Source organism: Aulonocara stuartgranti, assembly GCF_965226115.1.
Source record: "Aulonocara stuartgranti genome assembly, chromosome: 7".
Taxonomy (NCBI): Eukaryota; Metazoa; Chordata; class Actinopteri; order Cichliformes; family Cichlidae; genus Aulonocara; species Aulonocara stuartgranti.
In genome coordinates, this window is record NC_138945.1 from 64,014,863 (window position 1) to 64,035,889 (window position 21,027).

General features: G+C 39.2%; 1 protein-coding gene across 12 annotated transcripts in view; it reads left to right on the forward strand.

The window, feature by feature from the left end:
- brsk2a (BR serine/threonine kinase 2a) overlaps positions 1-21,027 on the forward strand; it is a 176,363-nt gene that overhangs the window by 107,663 nt on the left and 47,673 nt on the right. For 8 of the 12 annotated variants that reach the window (XM_082539944.1, XM_082539940.1, XM_082539946.1 and 5 more), the window contains 2 exons: positions 10,664-10,749; positions 15,324-15,464. In XM_082539944.1, the coding sequence (XP_082396070.1) occupies positions 10,664-10,749; positions 15,324-15,464 (227 nt within the window). Of the gene's footprint in view, positions 1-8,807; positions 8,883-9,151; positions 9,331-10,663; positions 10,750-15,323; positions 15,465-21,027 lie in introns of those variants that run through there. The other 4 variants (XM_082539949.1, XM_082539948.1, XM_082539950.1 and 1 more) reach the window with 3 other exon arrangements.

Consider the following 21,027-nt stretch of genomic DNA (forward strand, 5'->3'; position numbering starts at 1 on the left):
CTCCCTCTCTCCTCCTGAAGCAGCACAACTTCAAAGTCACTCTACTGTCCCCAAGCTCAGAGAGCGAAAGGAAGAGAGGGAGAGGAGGGATGAAGTGCAGGATGAAGGAAGATAGGGAGGGAAGAGTGTGAGTGGGTCGGGGGAGGGTTAGAGAGGGTGGTGAATATGAAGTTGGAACATTTTACATGGATGTCTTATGAGGTAGACATTGCTACATAGCCATGCTCATTTTGATAGCTTTTAAAGACCATAAGGTCAGTAAGGTGGTTTTCTAACTCTGTCCTTGATGTAAGTCAGCTCAGTTTAAATGTGAAATGTGCACCCAAGAAATTGAAAAGTAGTTTGGAGATGCAGCAGTGTGCAGTATAATTGCCCCCTTAAGCAAATATTTGAAACACTGCACTGAGGACTATAAGCCGAGAACAGCACGACAATGCCACAGCTTTGGTGCGAATAAAGGCAGAAATATTTAGAGTTAATTAACAAGATCAGGGCTGTTTGATTATGTGGATTTTCACAAATGAACATATCTAGTATAATTTGTGAAGTCTACATGTCTTAGTACATAATACAGATGCCCTGAAATGAAAGAAAAACTCCTTTTAGACTGTCTATATGACACTATAGTATCTGAGTTTTAAATGTGCAGATTGTAAAATAATAATTTCAAATAAAACAGTCACAGAAAGACAAGGAATCAAGGTTCAGCACACCAACCGACAGAGATTGTGGTGGGCGGGTGCGGAGCAGAATGCCATGGCCACAGATGAATCACACAAGTTCTAATCTTGTTATCCCGACACCTCTGTGACAGCACTGTAGCTTTCTTTCTCTGCCATCTCTTCTTTTCCCTCCTAATGATTATAGATTGTCCCTTCTCTCCCATCTCTGTATTGCCGCAAGTGAGTTGGATATAGAAATGCCTCCAACATACACACATCCTCTTTAACTTAATGTGTGTTTATCTGTTCGTGTGCATGTCCGTGCCTCTGAGTGTGCACAGACACCCTTTAAAATAAATGGGTTTCATATATTGTGCCTTGCCGTGTTGATCCATCGGCTTTGTCTGGTGCTGAGCCAGAAACTAGGACTTAACTTGGTTTGATTTTAACAGGTTGACTGCACAGAAAGACCATAGAATTACCAACTTTGTTTCTCAGCTGTGCTTCCGCTCAATTCTGCTGTTGATATAGAGTATGCTTAGGTTGGGTGCTTGCATGACATGCATATGCATGCTACTGGACACGTTGTAAATGTTGGAAAGAAAAATTCTTCTGAATTGGACTGCAACAGTGAAGATTTCGTACAACTGGGAGTACTATTACCATCACAGAGCAACACAAAGTGGCTCTGTCCAAAATAGAAAGAAAAGTGGGGGATCCTGTGGCCCTATCGAGCATGGATTATACGAGCATCAGTGTCTGTGTTTGAAAAATAGATGCCTCACAGGTCCTCAGCTTGCAGTATTGAAGAAGCCACCAAGCAGAGTTTCAAAGAAAAGCTGGATCTAGGGCTGTCCAAAGTTAAAAACAACAAAGACTTTGGACAGAAACTCTCACAGACACAGGTTTGAGATCTTTGCATTAAATATTTTTGAGACATAAAGCAAATAAACGATTTTATAGGAGTGCATGACATCTGTCAAGCATGTGGAAGAAATATGATGGTACTGATAAATTGGAGGATTTTACAGGATAAAAGATTGCTCCATTTTGCTACATGCCATACGCTATGGGCACAGCTTGACTGGAGACATTTTTCTCTATCAACAGGGCAGTGACCCGAAGCTCCAAACTGTGCAAGAAATATAAGAGAAGAAGTGGTCAGCTGGCTTTTTAATGAAGCAGTCACCAGATATCAACCTGGCTGAGCTGTTGTGAGAACAGCTTGATTCTAAAGTTCTTATCAAAAATATGAGAAAAGTGCCCCGTTTCTTTTTTTTTTTTTTTTTTTTTTTTGTCTCCCAGTTTCCTCACAGCATCCTGTAGGGACCTAAAGAAGAGTATTTTTTCCCCATATTCGGCCTTGTTCTTTGCCCGCTATCAGTCACGATGAAGGACACTCCAATTGCTTTCTAATCATCCAAATCAGTTTTTTCACAGTCTGTACTGAGTGGCAAAGAGGCTCTGATGAAATGGAGAATAGATTTTGCCTCCAGTGCCCGAAGACTGGTTTTGAAGTTGAAAGAAAGTTTTAGCCTTACTTGTGCGACTGTATAACTCATGGGTCAATATCACTGACTGAAGACACCAGACACTGAGGTTTACACACTTCTGACTGGTACTTGGAATATTAAGCATCCGGCACGTAAAACTGTGCGGCTCTTGACTGCTGCTTTGCTGCTGCTCACTGTGGCGACAAAGCTCATCAAACACATGCAGTGTTGTTTGAGTGATTTTACCTTTCATATGCCTTATCCTGATAAAACAGAGATGGAGTGCAGACTCGAAATAATGAAATGCAGGATAGCAGAACAGAAGATACAGCAGGATCCCCCATTGAGCTCGACAGGAGACAGACAGACGTCTGAATCGATGGCATTTGTTTCCCCTCTTCAAAGGCAACAGCTGCTGTGTTGTCAGATAGATGAGAAAGCTTTATTTGCGTTTTTATTTGTTGTTGCTTTAGTTTTTTTTTCTTTTTCTTTTTTCTTTTACTTTGTGAGCAAAGGGCATATTCTTTCCCCCTTAAGTAGGGAGATGATTTCATTGAAGAGATCAGCTGAGTTCCCCTCCACAGTTCAGATAGCTTTTCATGGCTATTTATTTATGCTTTTCTCCCTGTCGAGCGTGAATTTGTCTTCCTTTTCAACCACTGAATGTTGGTAGAATCCTTTATCCACCTGTTTAAGTAGGTACATCGTGTTCCTTTTAGAGGAAAATACTCCAACCTCTATCTTTACTTTCATATTTTACGTCCAATGTGCTGCATAGAATTCTCAACGTGTTCCCTATATAAATATGCTTTTGGCCCATAGCCCAATGGCCTGTGATTGGGCTTACTGCAAGATATCAACCTCCAGCACGATGCAGTTGTCTTCATTATTGTGAATAAATTCACTACTATTTGTACAGCATGGTGGAAATTTAGAAAAGAGCAAACATTAGCACGATTCCCATTTAGTGTTGTTTATATAATTCAGCGTGTGTGTGTGTGTGTGTGTGTGTGTGTGTGTGTGTGTGTGTGTGTGTGTGTGCGCGCCAGTTTTGTTTTTTGACCACTGAAGTGAGGACATCAATTGGTAAAGTATCTTCCAGGCTAATTTGCATATATTTACTCGCTTTTATTCACGTTTAGCTGTTGCAAATAAACACGTACATTTGCTCCAAATATGTTAATGACTGGTCAGTGTGTCGAACATCAAAAGCAGAACAGTTTTAACTTCATCAGCTCCTGCATCTACATTTCTGAGGGGGATTGTTAGCTAATGACCCCGTTGTGCGAACACTCTCTCAAGGACGTTCTTTCCTCCATCCTTTTCTCAGTCACATACTATACATGACTACAAGGCATAAGTGCAGGCGTGTACTGTAAATTAGTTTGGACACTATATTATTGCATATGCCATTTATATAATGAAGTGGTAATAATGCGCAGTACTAACAGAGAACTTGCGCCCGTTGTGTTTCTTTAAATATGTCTAATACTCACTGTATCGCCTAATAAGTGTGAATGCTAAAACAACTCCCTCATTACAATGTGAGATTCATTCTGAACTTATTTCCAAAGTTTTGAGCTAATTTAAGTTGTTTCAGCTGACCACTCTTACTTATTGACTTCTCTGTCTGTCTGCAGTTTGTGTCAGTAAATAAGTCACGTACTCATATGTGAAGTTAATTAGTTGGTAAGTAAATCACATCAGCTCATCACCTATGTCTGCCTGAATTACCGCACCAAATTATCCCTGTCAATTTTTCATTACCTACTTTCTGTAAGTTGTTGTTTTTGCACATCACTTTACAAACCAGTGCAAACCAGAATGACCACTAGCTTACTAGTGGCAAAACTAAACATTAACGTTTGTGTGTGCAGCTTTTTCTTCTAAAAAGAATTACAAGAATTTAATGTAAATAAGGCATTTAATGCAAATTTGTCAGAATAGTTAGATAATCCACTTTCCTGAACAGCAGCAGCAACTATTTTATTAGCCTCAAATATAGACAACAGTAAGTTATTAGCTTTACCCTAGTGTAAGTGATACTGTACAGGCGACCTTCAGATCTCATCATTACATTCTGTTCTGAGCTCTACCCTCAGTGTCTATGAAAGCCACTTCATTAATCCACATTTCACATCTCTCCACAATCCAAGGTCACCGTACCAGTCCCGTCTTGTGAAATTAGTGAGTGACATAAACGAATGAATTGACAATAACCAAAAAAAAACCAAAACAAAAAAACTTTGCTGCCAAAGCGATCCACTGCCTGCCTGTCACTGTTAAATTGCTCGTTCTGCATGTGGCTTTCGCAGAAAAAACATGCATAGTCATTCACATAAGCAATCACACGTCGTCTCTGCGACTCTTTAGCATGTGTCCTTCAAGCGCATCCATAAGCTCATGCAGTGGATTTGAAGAGGTTTTCACGATTAGACCCAGTGTCCGCAGGGTCTAAAGCACCTCTGCTATTAGACATTATTAGGACCAAGGTTATCCAGGGACATGTCTGTTAGGGTGAAATGATATGGCCTGCCACTGGTCTAAGTGCCAGCCTGATGAATCTGTCAACAGCACAGGAACACATCACAGACATGATTAGAGAGATAGAATGAGAGAAACTGAGAATAAATGAGGGCCAGCAGAAGAAGATGAAGAGGAGGAGTGATACCAGAATTGGTCTTGGGTGGGAAGGGGTAATGAGCACAATTTCAAAGGTTGGAAGATGGATAAAGGATAAGGACTAGCCAGCTAGCAGAGACTATGTCCAGATCGATTTACATGTCTCTGGCATTGATCAAACTCCCCCGTGTAGGGAATTTACCTCCGCTTCACAAAGGATGACTGATAAAGTGATTATCAGAGAAAAACCTGCTGCACTGACTGACTGCGTATGTATCAGTGTATTTTACATTTGTGTATTTGTGTGGTCCACAAGGACGGAGAAGTGATAAACAGAAAAAGATGAAAGTAGAGAGAGATTACTTTTTTCAGTTCAAAAACATTTCACTGAAATGGGATCATACAAATAAATGATTTTATTTTGTGTTTGTTTTGCTCCCAGTGCGACCAGCTCAGCTGTGAGAGATAACGCAGCTACCTAATGCGCACACGCCTCACCTCAACAAACACTGTTAAATCCACTGCCCCGAGCCTGTCTTTGTAAATTTCCAAACCAATTTTGGATAAGCAGGTTCCCCCAGAAGCACACATTAATATCATCTCAAAGTTAGTGATTATTCCCTGCACAAGAAGTAGATTTGGGACACATTACAGACTGATGCCCTCTGCGATGTTGTAGCTTGTAGATAGTTTGTGTTTGTCCTTGAAACAGATGTCCTTATATGCTGGTTACCAAGACTGACATGCAGCAGTCTTCAGCGAATCAACTCCTTCCAACTAACATGCATGTGCAAGAACACAGACACACACACACACACATGCTTGCATGCACACCAGCTTGGCTACCTCCTGTCCCTTATTCTGCCCTACTGGCTCACTGACCGACATATGGATGGATGGAGGTGGCTCTTGGCTTGCCATGATCAGTGGAGTGTATGTGTACAGTGTGTGTGCAGCATAGAGTAATGTATCCACATGTCACAAGTATGAATGCTGACAAGCTGACTGGTTTTGTCTGTGAGCCAGTAGCCAAGCTGTGTTGTCTCCTCCCCTTCTGCTCCCTAACAGTTAGACCAGGTCTCCTTCTCTACAGCCGTTACTCCATCCAGATCTTACGCCTATTTTCCCCATATGTTAACTGTTCATTCTATCATTACCCTAAAATAGTAACTATATATATAAATGTCATAATGTAGAGTGAAACATGATATCTACTTGTATAATGTTGAAGACTGGTAGATTAAGAGTAAAAACTGCTTTGTTTAAAAAAAGTAATCTTTGAATTATAAAGCTGAGCTGTATGAAAATACATATTCGGGGGGAAAAAGACGTTATGCTGTAAAGATAACGATCTCTGGCACAAAGCTGTTAGAAAACAATATAATAGATTAATGTTAAACCATGACTCATGCCATCATAATCCTATATTTTACACATCTTTCAAAACGCTGAGAAATATGGAAACATAAAAAAAAAATCATTGTTGTCAGTTAATGTCGATATTTGGTTTGTTTTGCAAAGTAAAGCTATTAAAGTGGAGAGGTCTCTCGCGTCTTTTGATGCTTGTAACTCGTTACGTTGCTGCCTTGTGTTATCATTCACACTCTGCTTGGTGCATGGCAATGTTAAACAGGTTGTCCTTTCCCCATGTTGTGTTAATTAACAATAAAAGACCCAGGAGATGGGGTGGTGACGTGCAGGGAAGATGGCTCAAGCTGGCACCACTGCTCCTCCCCCCATTTCATAACACTTTTCTTTTGCTGTTCTCCGTTGGAGAGAATTACATGGCTTTTCCTTTATCCCTTCCACATCCACACACCCTCCCCTGTCTCTCCTTTGTTTTGTTTTTTTAATCCACCCAGCAGCTTTTGCACGCACTACGGCCTCACTGTTAGCATAGCCACCCTTTTTTTTTTTATCTGACACACATGGCTGCCCTGCTGACTTTGATCCTTAGATCTCAGTATCAAGGGGCCATTCACTCACTTGCCTGGGGAGGTGACAGAAATGTCTGTGTTTTCCTTCTGTGGGGTGAGAGAGGCCGGCTGGAAAAATGGTGTGAGGTGCAATAAGTGGAGAGTGAGAGATGACAGAGCCTGTGATCCAGTATTTCACCCTTTGAGATTTTGGGCTGGCTTCTGTGTTTGGTCATTCTGTCACATGCGACATGAATCTAATTTCTTTGCGTCTTTGTTGTTGTCTGCATGCCTGTAATCCCCTGGCCTCTATCACTGGCCATGGTGATAAAACTATTGATGTTGCCACTCATTTGTTTGCTCATCCATTCGGTCATTTAGATCCAGGGCTGTAATTTAACAAATCAATAGCAAGCTGATGGAACTATGCTAAACTGGCTGCCATCCTCTGAATTTGGAGTGACACCACTTACTCCTTTTGTCTTATTTTTCCAAGTATCTACAGCCTTCTCAGCCTTTCTCCCTCACATATGCGTATTATTCTATTGCAGCATCTACATTTTGCTTGCAAATTGTAGTAAAGGTAATAAATCATATAAGCTGTACTTTTTAGACCGAACAGCATCAAGACCATTAGGACCATGAGCCTTTTTCTTTCAGCATACAGCTTGCTTTTTTATTACAGCTTAACTGTAGTTGCAGTTGTCTTAGTTAACATCTTAAAAAAAAAAAAAAAAAATCACTGTTGCTGTTCCTTCCTATTGATTCATCTATTGTGGCAGGATGTGACACTGATGGGAAAGCCTGTGGGTCGAAGTGTGCCAATCAGCTCTTTCACTAACAAGCTCCTGTTCTGATGTCTTCTGCTAATGATGTCCACTTCACAACAATAACCACACTGCTTTACATTCGACCCCTTTTTTCTGGTGAGGCGTCTTTTTTCCTGCCTTGCAGACCCGTTTTGTTATCGAGAAATTGACCAGAAATTGCTGTAATTTGAACTGCCAAACAAAAAAAGAACACAAGACAAGATAAAAAGAGTGTCTTCATCTAACCTCTGTTTAGGTGCATGTGTGCATCTTGGTGAACAATGTCCAAGTGCCTGCTAATAAAGGCCTAATGAAGTCCCATGGAGAAATGGCAACTGGAGAGAATTGTCCACACTCACAGATGTGAAATTTAATGAGAGACTGTGGCATGCACAGGAGCCGGGCCAAGATGGGGAATGGCCACCTGGTATTGTTTATTACTAGCATGAAGTTACAGAGTGTGTGTATTTGAGTGAGTGGGCAGTTAGTGGCTGTGTGGATAAATGCAGAAACCGTTGGTGTTCCTCCTTTGTATGTGTTTCATGCATTAGGTATGCATGAATCCACTGCATGAACAGAACACATACTGTGTGACCCCTTTTCCAGAAGAAAGCAAATGAGGAATAACCGTATTTTTCCAGTCACCTTTTGATAACTGTAGGATACTTAAAGAAAAAAGGCATTACTAGAAAGAGCAAAGGTTGCTTCACAGATTTATAATAGTAGGTTAATCAACACCAAATCTTGCAATAAGCAGACTGTTGTTCAGTTAAGTCTTCACATTAAGCCTCATTTCTCTTTTTTTCAATTAACTAAAAGGAGGTGTTAAAAGAAGCTTAGGATGTCGGCCCTGTAGGATTTCGACAGCTCATCTCGAGTCCTGGTTAGCATTAGTCTCCTTGCAGGGAGCCTACTGCCAGCTAGCGAGCTAGCCACCATGGGCTCATTCTTAACAACGCACCTTAGCCTCAGGTGAGAAAGTGGCATAGTGTCGTGCTGCTGATAGCACTCATTAGTGTCTGGATTAACCCTGATTAGCCTAGCTTTTTCTCATGCTGCTTCTTCATACCAGTGGTAATTATCCCTTTATACCCTTTTCAGACTCAGACATGTGCCTAGTTTTTCTAATATATTTTATATAGCTTTTTATTCTCTTGTGGGTTTTTTTTTTTTTTTTTTTTGTTAGGCCCAGCTTGAATAATAAAACGCTGCACCGCATTTTCTTTGGAGAGACTGAATGTATTTAAGCAGTTTTTTAAATTGTGTTTTTGCCAGATACAAAGTTATTTGCCTGAAAAATATGAATTGTGTGTAAAGGTATACCACAATCACAGACTGAGCAGAGACCACCAACAAAACCTGTTTTGAAATTAAAGCATTGTGAGTATATAAGTCAATAAGACTTGGAGATCTGTGCATATTACTTATTGAACAAAGAGCTTTGGAGAATTTAATGAGAACATAGTTAGCTGGCAGATCACAGTTTTGACTTCATTCCACACGAGTGTTCATAAAGCCAAGCCACGCTGAGTATGACATTAAAGCAATGTGAAGGCTGTCACAGTCAAATGACATAGTGAAATTGATTTTGATGAGATTGAGAGAGGAGCCTTTAACTCGCGCTGTTCTTTCATCTTCATCCTTGTCAGTCAAAGTCAGATGCTGAAGGTGGAAGGGAAGATGGGCAAGAACTGTGGAAGGGTGAGCTGATGGCCGAGAGGAGACCAGGAGGACAGGGTGCTGAAGAGCAGTGGTGGATTCTCTCGAAGCGGGTTGCATGCTGATTTTCAGTGGCAGCTGTACATGCTGACAAAGACCTCTGGAGATGGTGATACAAATCCAGAGTGATCAGCTGGATTTTGGTGAAATTTTGCTTTGTACAGTGTACATGTCACCTAGTAGCTCTGTACACAAAATTAAACAAAAGGGACTTTAGTTGTCTCAGCTGTCTGTTTCTTCTGGACACAGTAGTGTTTATATTTACAGTACAGTCAATAACTCGAGTGTAAAGAAGCCTCTTGTGGGCAATATTCATGTACCTGAGTGCACATTTTGACCCATATTGACCTATGCTTTGTGTTGTTGACTGTAGGTAAGAGCCAGTCCGTGGACAGTGTTCAAATGTGGAATTCCTCACATTTCTTATCGAAACAAACAGACTTGTGTTCACGTCAGGAAAACCAATGGATTATGAAATGTTACAGTGTTTTCAAGGCTTGTTTTGGAAGAGAATGTGTAAGATAAGGCATATGCAACCTGTTTTCCATCTGTTTTTGAAGCAAACATGAGATAGCAGTTATTACTGGCTGGGAAGCTAACCAGCTCAGAGTCTGATCAAAGCTTATCTTTGTCCGTTCTCTCACTAGAAAGTAACAGTCAGGTCCTTTCCTTAGTTTACTTATTCCAAAAAGTTGTGTGTGTAAAATAGAAAAGAATGTAATGATTTACAAATCGCATAAACCCATTTTTATTCACAATATAAAAAACATATCAGATGTTTCAAGAACCAGCAGAAAGAACCAATACTGAAAATCACTTTTGGATGCTTGTGATCTTTGGGCACTCAGATGACACTGCATTAAAAGCAGATGTGATTCTGTCATGGAAATCACTAAATTGGCTCTGGAACACTTTGAGACAAAGCTTAAAACAGACTGAAGCAAACTGGAAAGAAGTTCTGTCAACAAGCAATATTTCAAAACTATTTTTGGAAAAAAATTGACTCTGACAATTCGGTTGCCTATGGAATTGTCGGCTGAGACATCTGGAAAAGCACCATTAGTGCTCACATGCTGAAAAGACTATGCCAAAAGATGTATTTGCATCTATTACAGCAGCTTGACTTCATAGTAGAAGACTCCAGGTGCTGAACTGTTTTGCCTGCAGTTGGTTTGTACGACTGTTACAGACTGGTGGAAACCCTTTCAGCAGTGCCTCATCAGGGGATGTTTTTAGGGTTATTGAGTGCTTTGCACCTAAAACAAAGTACTACACTACTTTGGTACTAAGGTTTAAAAAAGAGAAAGAAGGGAATATTTATTTTTTAATAGGCCCGATTATATTCTTCGTGTGGAGTCTTTTTAGGAATGTAGCAACATTGATGACGCAGTAATCAAAACTCTTTTTACTAATTTCTTCTTCCTTCTTTTTCTTTCTTACAGGTGGAGCGAGAAATAGCTATTCTGAAGCTCATAGAACACCCACATGTTTTAAAGCTACACGATGTCTACGAAAATAAAAAATACTTGTAAGTATCACCAGCTGATTTTGGTCCACATTTGATGTGTGTGAAATATACAAAATCATAATTGTAATGCAAACACAATAAAAGAAGAAGGAAATTTGTGTAGCAACTTTTGTGACTATGAGATATTCTTACAGTCAGCTGCTGTTTTGGACACCAGAACAGTTGTTAAAATGCCACAAATCATTGTGGTGGTCTGCAGAGCAGTTGTGATTGGTGTATTATGATTGCAGGCCAACAACTACAGCCTTAGAGGGATAGATGCTCCATTAGTATTGGCATGAAGCATTTAATTTAGTTGTGCACGCTAGGGGACTGCTAATAGGGCGAGGAAGCCTTCGTAATGTAAACACCATGACGTGCTTATCAGAGGCAACACCATGGCATTAAGAAACATTAGCCACGAAGAGCCTGCTGCAGCAGCTGCACATACACACACAAACACTGCACGCACACTCATGCAGACACTCATACATTTATCAGCTTGCTTTAGCAGTGGTGAGTGACAGCCCCATCAGTTGTTCATAGTAGACCTCTTGATCTATAGTGGACTGTTTGCCAAATAAATTCAATTAGTTTTCATTTTTAGCTTACAAAGCAAATAGGATTGGACATGCAGTGCTGTACATGTCATCTTTTAAGATGATAGGAACTGCAAAATATTATGATTCATCCTATAATTGGATTATTAAAATCACATTTTGTGCACATTGCCTCATGACTTCTGACAGACGGTCACTAGTAGCGTCACAAAAGACATTTTGCACCACAAGTGACTTGAATACACTCTGAGCTTTGCACAAGTGATGTAATTTTTCTCTTAATGTTTCTGATTCTTAGTGCGATATCTCCACCTGAAAGCCAGTAATTGATAGACATACAGCATGTTTGCAGCTTGCAGACCCAGAGCTTGAAATACTTATTATTCTGCTGGCACAAGCTGTTTAAACTGGTGTTGCGGGTGTGTACAAGAGGTGATGGAGAATTTAAAGGAGCCTGAGAGGAATTTTGGTAAAAGAAACAAACTATATCAGAGAAATTCTTCAAGTAGCCTCAACTAGGAAATGCAAAATTTCTTACAAATCAGATAGTGTATGATTTTTTTTTTATTTTTTTTTTTAGCCTAAGATGTATTGATCTTATTAAGTTTGTTGTTGTGAATCCTTAAGCAATCAATCAAGGAGTGCAAGATCTACTGTTGTTGTAAGAAATTTACATACACTTATCATGGGCATGAATGTCATGGTAATATCATTTTCAGTGATTTCTTTGAGCTGTTGTGGAATAATTGCACAGCATAGATTTTTAATGACTTTAAAAAAACAAGAATTTGGTCCACAAGTTAGAAAATATTTATTCCCTCCACACGGGGACAAAATTATAAATACAGGTCAAATATTTGCATACACCCCCACTAAGGTTTGGCTAAAAGGCCCTTAGCAAATCGCACCTTAATCAGATGTTTTTGGTAGTCATCAACAAGCTTGTAGCATAATTCTGGCTGGATATTTGACCACTCTTGTAGATAGAATTGGTAGAGTTCATTTAAAGTGCTTGGTTTCCTGGCACAGACCTGCCTAAGAACAGTTCATAAATTTTCAATGAAGTTGAAGTCTGGGCTTTGAGAAAGCTATTCCAGAAGCTTAACGCTAGCTTGCTTTATTCATTCCAAAACCAGTTTTGATGTATCTTTGAGTTTCCACCATCTAGCTCTCAAACTCTAATTTATTTATAAGGTAAAAACCAAAAAACCCAACTTATATTGACCAAAGTGCTGTACCACATATTTGATAGAAGTAAATAGGCAAAGAGAACAGAAATAAGTAAACGTATGCTAGCAGGTGCTAAACATATACAGTCATGGCTGAAAAAAAGCATAGGCGACACAATGAGTAAATCAGACAAACTCAAATTCCTAATAAGTTTAGGTTTAGTTTTAAAATACTCAGTGGAAGGAGCAGACTTCACTGTGAGGGAAATGCTGTTCTACATTGCTAACACTCCTATGATTTAAAATCCAGAGTAGCAGACAGTCAGAAGCATGTGATCAGCTGACTGGAGAAAACAAGAAGTCAAGTAGCTGTGTAAGAGGTTGGACATGTAAAAAGGAGGCAGGTCAAGAAGAGCTTTACAGACAACTTTACAGAGCAAGATCAGAGGATCTTGAAATCACTTCTAAACTTCACTGGCAATAAGTGGAGAATAGCTTAAACAGATTAATATGATTTCTTTTTGAGGTGCCTTTGAGCAGCCTAGCAGCAGTATTTTGGGCTGAGCTGAATCAGAGAAGGAAAAAGCTATTTTTAACCACTGAGTTAATTTGCTTATCTTAAAGCCAGATTCAAATATCACACCAAGATTTCTGACCAAAGAAGAAGTTGTAAGAACAGGTTGGGACCTAAGACGGAACCCTGAGGTACCCCACAATAAAGTGTAGCTGTGGAAGAAGAATTGTTTCCAAAGCTGACACAGAATGGTCTATTTTTGAACCAGTGTAGTGCCAGCACAGAAGTGCAGGCATTGTAGGGGATGTTGTAAGCAATGGCATCACTGAGATTAAAGAGGACAAGGACCAGGTATTTTCTTGATATGAAGCTGAAAAAAAATCCTTTTTCTATCAATTTTGAGCAATCTACAAGTATCACTCATAGCAAAACAGCTCCATAACATGATGATTCCACTACCATGCTTGACAGCTGATATAGTTTGGTTAGGTTTGAAGGCCCCACCTTTACTCCTCTAAACATACTGCTTGTCATTGTGGTCAAACAGCTCGTTTTTTGTTTTGTTTGACAGTAAAATTTAGATTTAGAACTTTTATATAGTTCTAGAAATTTAGAACTTTAGAATTGGAGAAGCTTCTTGGATAAGAGCTAAAACATCTTCAAGTAACTTCAAGAAAAAGTTCAGTCGCTTTCTTTCCAAGCTCCTTAGACTAACGTGACCTAGATGACTGAGAACCTACACAGCCATATCTGACAATAAATCTTTTTTCTTGAAGACATTTTGCTTATACATGTGGGCAGCTGCTAATATTGGTCGAGCCCAGGGGTGTGGATTTTGGGACAGGGGCTTTTATCTTGGTTAGCACCCTCACAGTCTATGGCTATGTAAAACTCTGTTCACCGTGTGACACTGTTGTTTCCGGTTCTTGGCAGGCTTGAGCCTTGGGGGTTCCTCGGTTGTTTCTGAACATCCTAACCAGTTTCCTCTCATCTGAGGTTGTCAGTTTAGGGCTTCCAGACAAGTACAAGTTATTCAGTTGTGACACTTCTGAATAACTTGTACTTGCATACAATTGTTTGAACTGTTGATCTTGGAATCTACAGTTGTTTCCAAATAGCTCCAAGAGACCTTCCCAACTTGTGTAAGTCTACAGTTCTTTTGGTCTTCGCTGAAAGCTTCTGACCACAACTGTATGTCTATAAGAGTTAATAGTAGTAGTAGAATTTTCCTAAACCTTGAATACTTTAGCTTAGATATAATATTAAATCTGAAAGGGAAATCCTGATTCTTGCATCATAATAAAGCTATTTTTTCAGAGACAAATACAAATTTAAAACAGAATAATCGGAGGAATTACAGCAATAACAAAAATGTATCTTTTTTTAGGGTAAACTCAGTGGAGCATCCTGCCTGAACGCCAGTATTTTAAGTCACAGACCAGAAAACTTACCTCACAGAGAAATTAAATTTGTAGCCATCCTTATTCTGCATGCAAAATGTATGTGTTTTTGTAATTTGTGATCACTCACTTGTGTTTGGACTGGTTGTTATTTTTGCCAAAGCTGCCGAGGCTTTTCCAACAAAGGTTTTGCCTTTGGACTGAGGGCTGTTTAATGAGCACATGCGCTGTCACTAGTTACAGTTTGAGACGCCATATGTTAATAAAATGAAAGAGACCCATGTGCACCCTAATATCCAGAAGGGGAGAGACAGAATATTTTACTATCAGTCTGGATTTCACTTTGTCCTAGTGAAGATGGAGTGAGTTTGAGTACAGGATATATGAGCAGTTGAGATCGGAGCAGGGCCGGGGCACTCCTTGCTTTCAATCCACAGACGCAGCTGCAGGCATGGGTCAGTGAAGATTCATCTCCTCCCTCTCCCCTTTGAGCTGCAGAGCATGGCCACACAGTCAGGATGACAGAATGCTTGGCCACACAGACTCAAAGGCCACCTGACGAAGGGCCGCATGAAATGATGAAGTGATGGCAAGGAGTGTGTGTGTGTGTGTGTGTGTGTGTGTGTGTGCTATGAAACTAAGTAGATGGACAATAGATCGCCAAAGAATTATAAAAAAGATTAATCAGCATGATATAGTTTTTCAAAGATAAAGATTTGAAAGCTTGTTAGTCTTTAATCTATGTGCTTCGAGGGAACTATCATCCTGCCATTGCGCCATTTCTCAGAAACCTTAGAGGTCCAAGGTTTTTCTTTTCTTTAGGGCTTTGTAGAGAGTGCAGGTATTTGTTCTGGCAGGTATTTTTCTTCTTTCTGGGTGCATGTATGAGAGTTTTTTCTCATGTACTCTCTTGATTTCGTTCCTATTTCTTTGTCTCCTCTCTGTTTCTCAGGTACCTCGTGCTAGAACACGTGTCTGGTGGTGAACTGTTCGACTACTTGGTGAAGAAAGGCAGGTTAACACCTAAAGAGGCCAGGAAATTTTTCAGACAAATCATGTCTGCCTTGGATTTTTGCCACAGTCATTCCATATGGTAAGTGACATCCTCATAAAAAACATCCTGTCATAGCTGCTGCTACTGTGGAGGGTGTAAAGGGTTGGATTGCACTTATGGAACAGGAGCTAATAAAGATACTGAGTGAAACAGTCCAATCTTTTTTTTCATTGATACTCAGCAGTGTTTTTGACATTTGGAAAACAAATATAGTTTTGACATAAATAAAACTCATATTCTCAAATATACATTGATAAAATAAATGCTTCAATATTTGAGATGTAAGAAAAAATATTGAATTTAAAATTGTAATAAGATTAGCTGTCCTCTGCATACATACAAATAGGACTGTAATACAAGAACTTTGTGAAAACCACAGACTAGATGTAATATTTGAGATACTTGGAGTTAAACCCATAAGAGGCACATTCATTATGTGTAATCCATAAAAAACATCAGTTACATTTAAAAAATGTGTAAAACTATCATACCCAGGAGGCGTAACAAAGTCAATTTGGTTGTCATACAACATTGAACAAATAATGAGTTCCCCAGTAATGACTTCTGGAAAGATGCAGACTTTTCCTAAAGTGAATCTATAATGTAAATTTCAGTCAGTTTATTCAGATCTTTGGAGTGCTGTTTAGTTTTCATACCAATCATTCATTATGGAGATTACAGAATGGAAAAAAAGCCCTTAATATTGCTTATTTTGCAACATGTTTGTGAGTATCGCTGACATGTGGCAAAGAGAATCTCAGACACATATCTGAATCTATATGCATTCTTTTCAAACAAAATCAAAAGGAAATATGAGTTTGTTTATCGTGAAGCAGATAAGCCATGACAAATCAGTGAAAAAGATGTGGTGTTAACTTGAAAAGTTGAAAATATGATTCAGTGAGAAGCAGAAGGGACATTTTTTTCTCAGTAACATGATAAATTAGGCCTGTGCAAAGGTCTCAGATCACTTTTCAGGTGTGTCTATTTATTTCTGCAAACCTGCGAGGTTAGGCAGAGTGAAGGCAAGAGTAGAAACCCTCTTATCAGGAAGGAGGACAAACAGACATACACAAACTCTGGAATAGTAAAAACACATCCTGTGGAAGAATAAACGTCAGAACTGGATGACCGTACCTGCTGTAGTGTGTGTGCTCATTTCTCTTCTTCTTGATATGAAATGTTTTCATAGTGAACCCATCTATATTTTATATTCTGTGTCTTTTGGAAGATTATTTTTGCACGACAGTAAACCTGTTCTAAACATAATTTCCATAACATGCTCCATTTTGTTTGACTTCGGGGGGTAATTTAACTGTTTACCAGCTCATAGGCTAGAGGCAATCATATAGACCTCAGAAGTCAAACATGTCAGCAGGAGACTGATTTAGGAACCTCGTTTGTTTGTATGTGTTTGTTTCTTGCTTTCTATGTGTGTGTGTATATAGGGTGTGTCGTGTGGAGATTATACGTAGTGAACATTTGTTTTCCTAAACAAGGCAGTGTGTTTGTTTCTGTGTTTCAGAGTGTATTCTTTTATTCTGTGTTTTATCAGCGTCTTCTTACATGGCAGAGCACCAGGACCATAGAGCTGAATAATATCAAATGCATTTATTTTTACCTTCTTGAGGAATAAAAACTGGAAATCTCCAGCTACTTGCCAGAAGCTGCAAAAGGAAATTGCAAGATTCAACATATAGACAAAATATAGTCCTACATTCAGCTACTTGAAATTTATAAATACTTTGTGTATTATTTCCTAAATCAAATAACAGCTGGGTCTGTTAATGTAAAACAAAAATTAACAGGATGAGTTTAATTACATAATCTAGTAACATAACACACATAACAGTAAATTCACACAAGTGAAAAATGTTAAAAATTCTTAATGACAGGTTAATTTGGTGAGACGTGGAGAATTGGAGAGGGAACCAAAATGCAGGACGTCCGAGGCAGACAGATTACACAAAAAGGGAGCTGCTTATTTAGGCTGAACTAAAAGTCCAAAAAACAGAAACGTCTACAAGGAAAAATCAAACGCTATCCATATGCTGGCAGGGAACGCACAGGGGATATAACCAGAGAGCTCCACAAAGAACGGCAGGTGAAGAACAGAGTTTATACACACAGAAGGTTGATTAGGGAGGAGACACAGGAAGGTAACAATTAGGAAATCGAGGGAAGACAGACAGGAAGTAAAACTGACATACGTCTTATACCTAAATACTAAAAACTTCAGTGCAATTATGAGACAGGGAAATACAAAGGGATTAGAGGAGACGGAGGGAGGACTAAGACAACAATCTGTACCAGAAAACCTATAAAATTAACTTGTCCCTAGAAAAACAAATTCAACACACAGTAGAATAAGAAGGAATTAAAATGGCGTTCTAAACTCCAAGTACTAGCACAGAAAACCTATGCAAGAAGTCAGACTTGAACATGTTCAATCAAAGTTTGAAACAAAAATAAAGAAAAAGAGCACTTCACACTGAATAAAGATGAAGATAGAAAGTCTAACCAGTCAGCTAGAAAGTCAAAAAAAGAGAGAATGGAAAAGGAGAAAAAGAGAATAGCCACACCATAAACCAGAATGCAAAACTCAGAGAGCAGCCTAAAACATAATACAAAAGGACAAATGGGAAGGAAAATGGTACAAAAATACAAGGGAGCAAATCCCTCTATTCACTCTTTAAGTGAATAGAATTCAAAAGTTATGAGAACAAAACTCAAAACAAAACTGTGGCAAAAGACCATCACATTCATATTATTAAATTATTGATACACCGTGTACCTGAGGCCAATCATGAAGTACAGTAGACAAACCTGCTGCTACACAACAGAACTAAAAAATAATAGAACTGGAGTCATGTTTGTTTTAGTAAATGTGCTGATTGTTTTCACGAGTTAAAAATTCCTGCATATTTATCTACCTGCATATTTGCCAAAGTATGCATATAAAAGTTCTTTGGAACAAGAGTATTCACTCTGCTTTTGTTGTTTGTGTCAACTGAGTCAACGTGGTGAGTCAGATTTCACTTCAGCAAAATTAATGTTTGAATAAACAGTAAAGCGTAGCTAAGGTGCTGTACACAACGTAGGGCAAAGACTAGATCAGGGTCCGTGTTTACTTGCAGAAGTAACAATCAAAATGTGCTCATTATCCAGCACATTATGATTTTGTTTTCTTGCTGATCACACTGTGATTGTCATCACTGGCAAGGGCTTGAGATTTAAACTAGGAGATCATCATAAAACCCTAGCGTAGCCATGGCCAGGCCATGGCCATTGCATTTTTCATTGGCACTATAACTGTTTCCAGTTATAGCCAGTCAACTCATGATGATAATGTATGCCCATCATAACTTTTGTGCCAAGGCTATGTGGCTGAAAGTGCTACAAAGAGACACAGAGGCTTTTCTATTTCTCCGTGCACAGTAGAGTATTATACTGATGAAAGAGACGACTCTAAGCCAGTGAAAAACAGCATTCAGTACTCCTTTTAACCTGGAGCGTAGTTGTGAATGGCTCCAATGTAGATTAGTATAATGTTGCACAGTTAATTAAGAGGAAAAATTAAGGTAATTTGTCATGGAATTATACAGTGCAATTCTTATGATTAGATATTATTTGTATTTTACTGCATAGTTTATAAACGACCCTCTTCCAGTATGGCTGTTGTTATTTACTTATTTGTTTGTTTTTTTAAATGAGAGCTCTTGTGCACAAGCTGCTGCTTTCTTCAGACTAACTTTACACTTGAACTATCTTTAGATGATGCAGTCACCTTTATTTTATTGTCTGAACCATCAAATGATGCTGATGCATTTAAACTGGAACACTTGGAGGGGTGAACCCTCCCCTCACAATATAATTGTTGCACAAGCAAAAATAGAACAAAACTGTTCCACCTTAGGAAGGAATAAAAATTAGAAGTCTTTTATCATTCCATGTAAATACATTTCTGATAATGGCTGTGAGAACAGATTAGATCAATTAGGAGGAAGCATCTGGAGCTGATGTTAAGTGCATGCACAAAGATAGATTATCAGAGCTGGGCAGTTTTACCTCTCCGTCCCTGTTTTACTTTGTTGCTGTCTCACTGTCTTAGCTCCTCAAATCCCCTCACTAACACTCTCAGAAAATGATGCCTTGTAAATCTGTCATGAGGAGGATTATTTGGGAGTGTTGCTACACCGACTCGCCCTACTCCCAACCTCAATTAGGGCCAAACAGACAGGCAGACGCAGCCCTTCTCACCTTCCTTCCATTCTCACTAGTGAGATCCCAGCATCCCCTCAATAAAACAGCGTTTCTGCAATCATTCCTTCCATTTTGACTTGTCTGCACAGGAGACCTACGCAGGCCATTGAAGTGCCCCTTTTTTCTCTGTGACTCACCGTGCAGAGTGGGGGTAAACACATGCTCCTCAACCTTTCTTTTCTCTCATTTTTACTTCTTCACATTTCCTCATGCTTCCGTTTTCCACCCACGTCTTATCCCCAAATAAGATCTCTTCAGCTTGATGGATGTAAGGCTTGAAATAAATGAAATAATGTAGGGGAAAATGGGGGTTTTATGACTCAGTGTTTTCTCTCCCCGATTCAGATTAGTCTCTGATTCAGAGTAGTCTTTTTTTTTTAGGGAGAGAAGGGGACAAAGTGAAGCACACGGGGATAGCTGCCAAGGGAGATGAGGCAAAGATAGGTACAGCTGGGGTAAAAACCGATGTGCGAAAATAATCTTCATTGGAAGAAATGCATAATAGATGCTGCAGCAGTGAGAGAAAAGCATAAATATAGATCTAGTGTCAAACTAGCTTCCTATTCCCCCTTTCCTTCTCATTAAGACATGCCTTGTATTTGTTATTTGAAGTCTTCTGAAGTGAGATGTGCAAACCTGTGACTCACACAGAGACGGACTGACTGGCAGACTGGTTAGAGCACAGATCAGAGCACAGCGCGCCTATGATAATATGACATTTTACTGATCTTTGTAAAAAATTTGTCTTTCACTTGCTCCTGTAGGGACATCAGAGGTCAACTAGAGAGCAGCACTTCTAGAGTTGCAGTTTGTTGCTCAAGGTCACAGTAACAGTGTAACAATGTTTCAAAGATGTCATACAATTTTTCAGAAATGTACTTCTTCATTTAACTTACGAGTCACAGTAACATGATTCTGTCAGTCTTCAACAACACATATTAATGCATTTAATTGTAGTGTCATAATTGGATGCACTTTTTTAAATTACAGTGAAGCTTTCTATGATGAACCCAGTTCCCAATGTCTCTATTCTTATATTCGCAGCTTTATCTGCATGGACACATTCAAAGCTGTCTACAGATGAGAATAAAAGACTATTTCACCCTAACCAAAGTAGTCTTTCCACCTGTGGGAACTCTAACCCTTTCACCAAGGAAGCTTCCGTTTATGTGCTCACACATATTAACGCAGTCTTTCCTTTTCCTATTCCTGATAATATGATGTGCACATTATTGCTGCCACCTACATGACAAACAAATGCTTGGTCCAGAAGTCACATTAAACCCACGCAGTAGCATAATCCCGCATATCATCCACATCCACCTTTTTCCCTCACTTT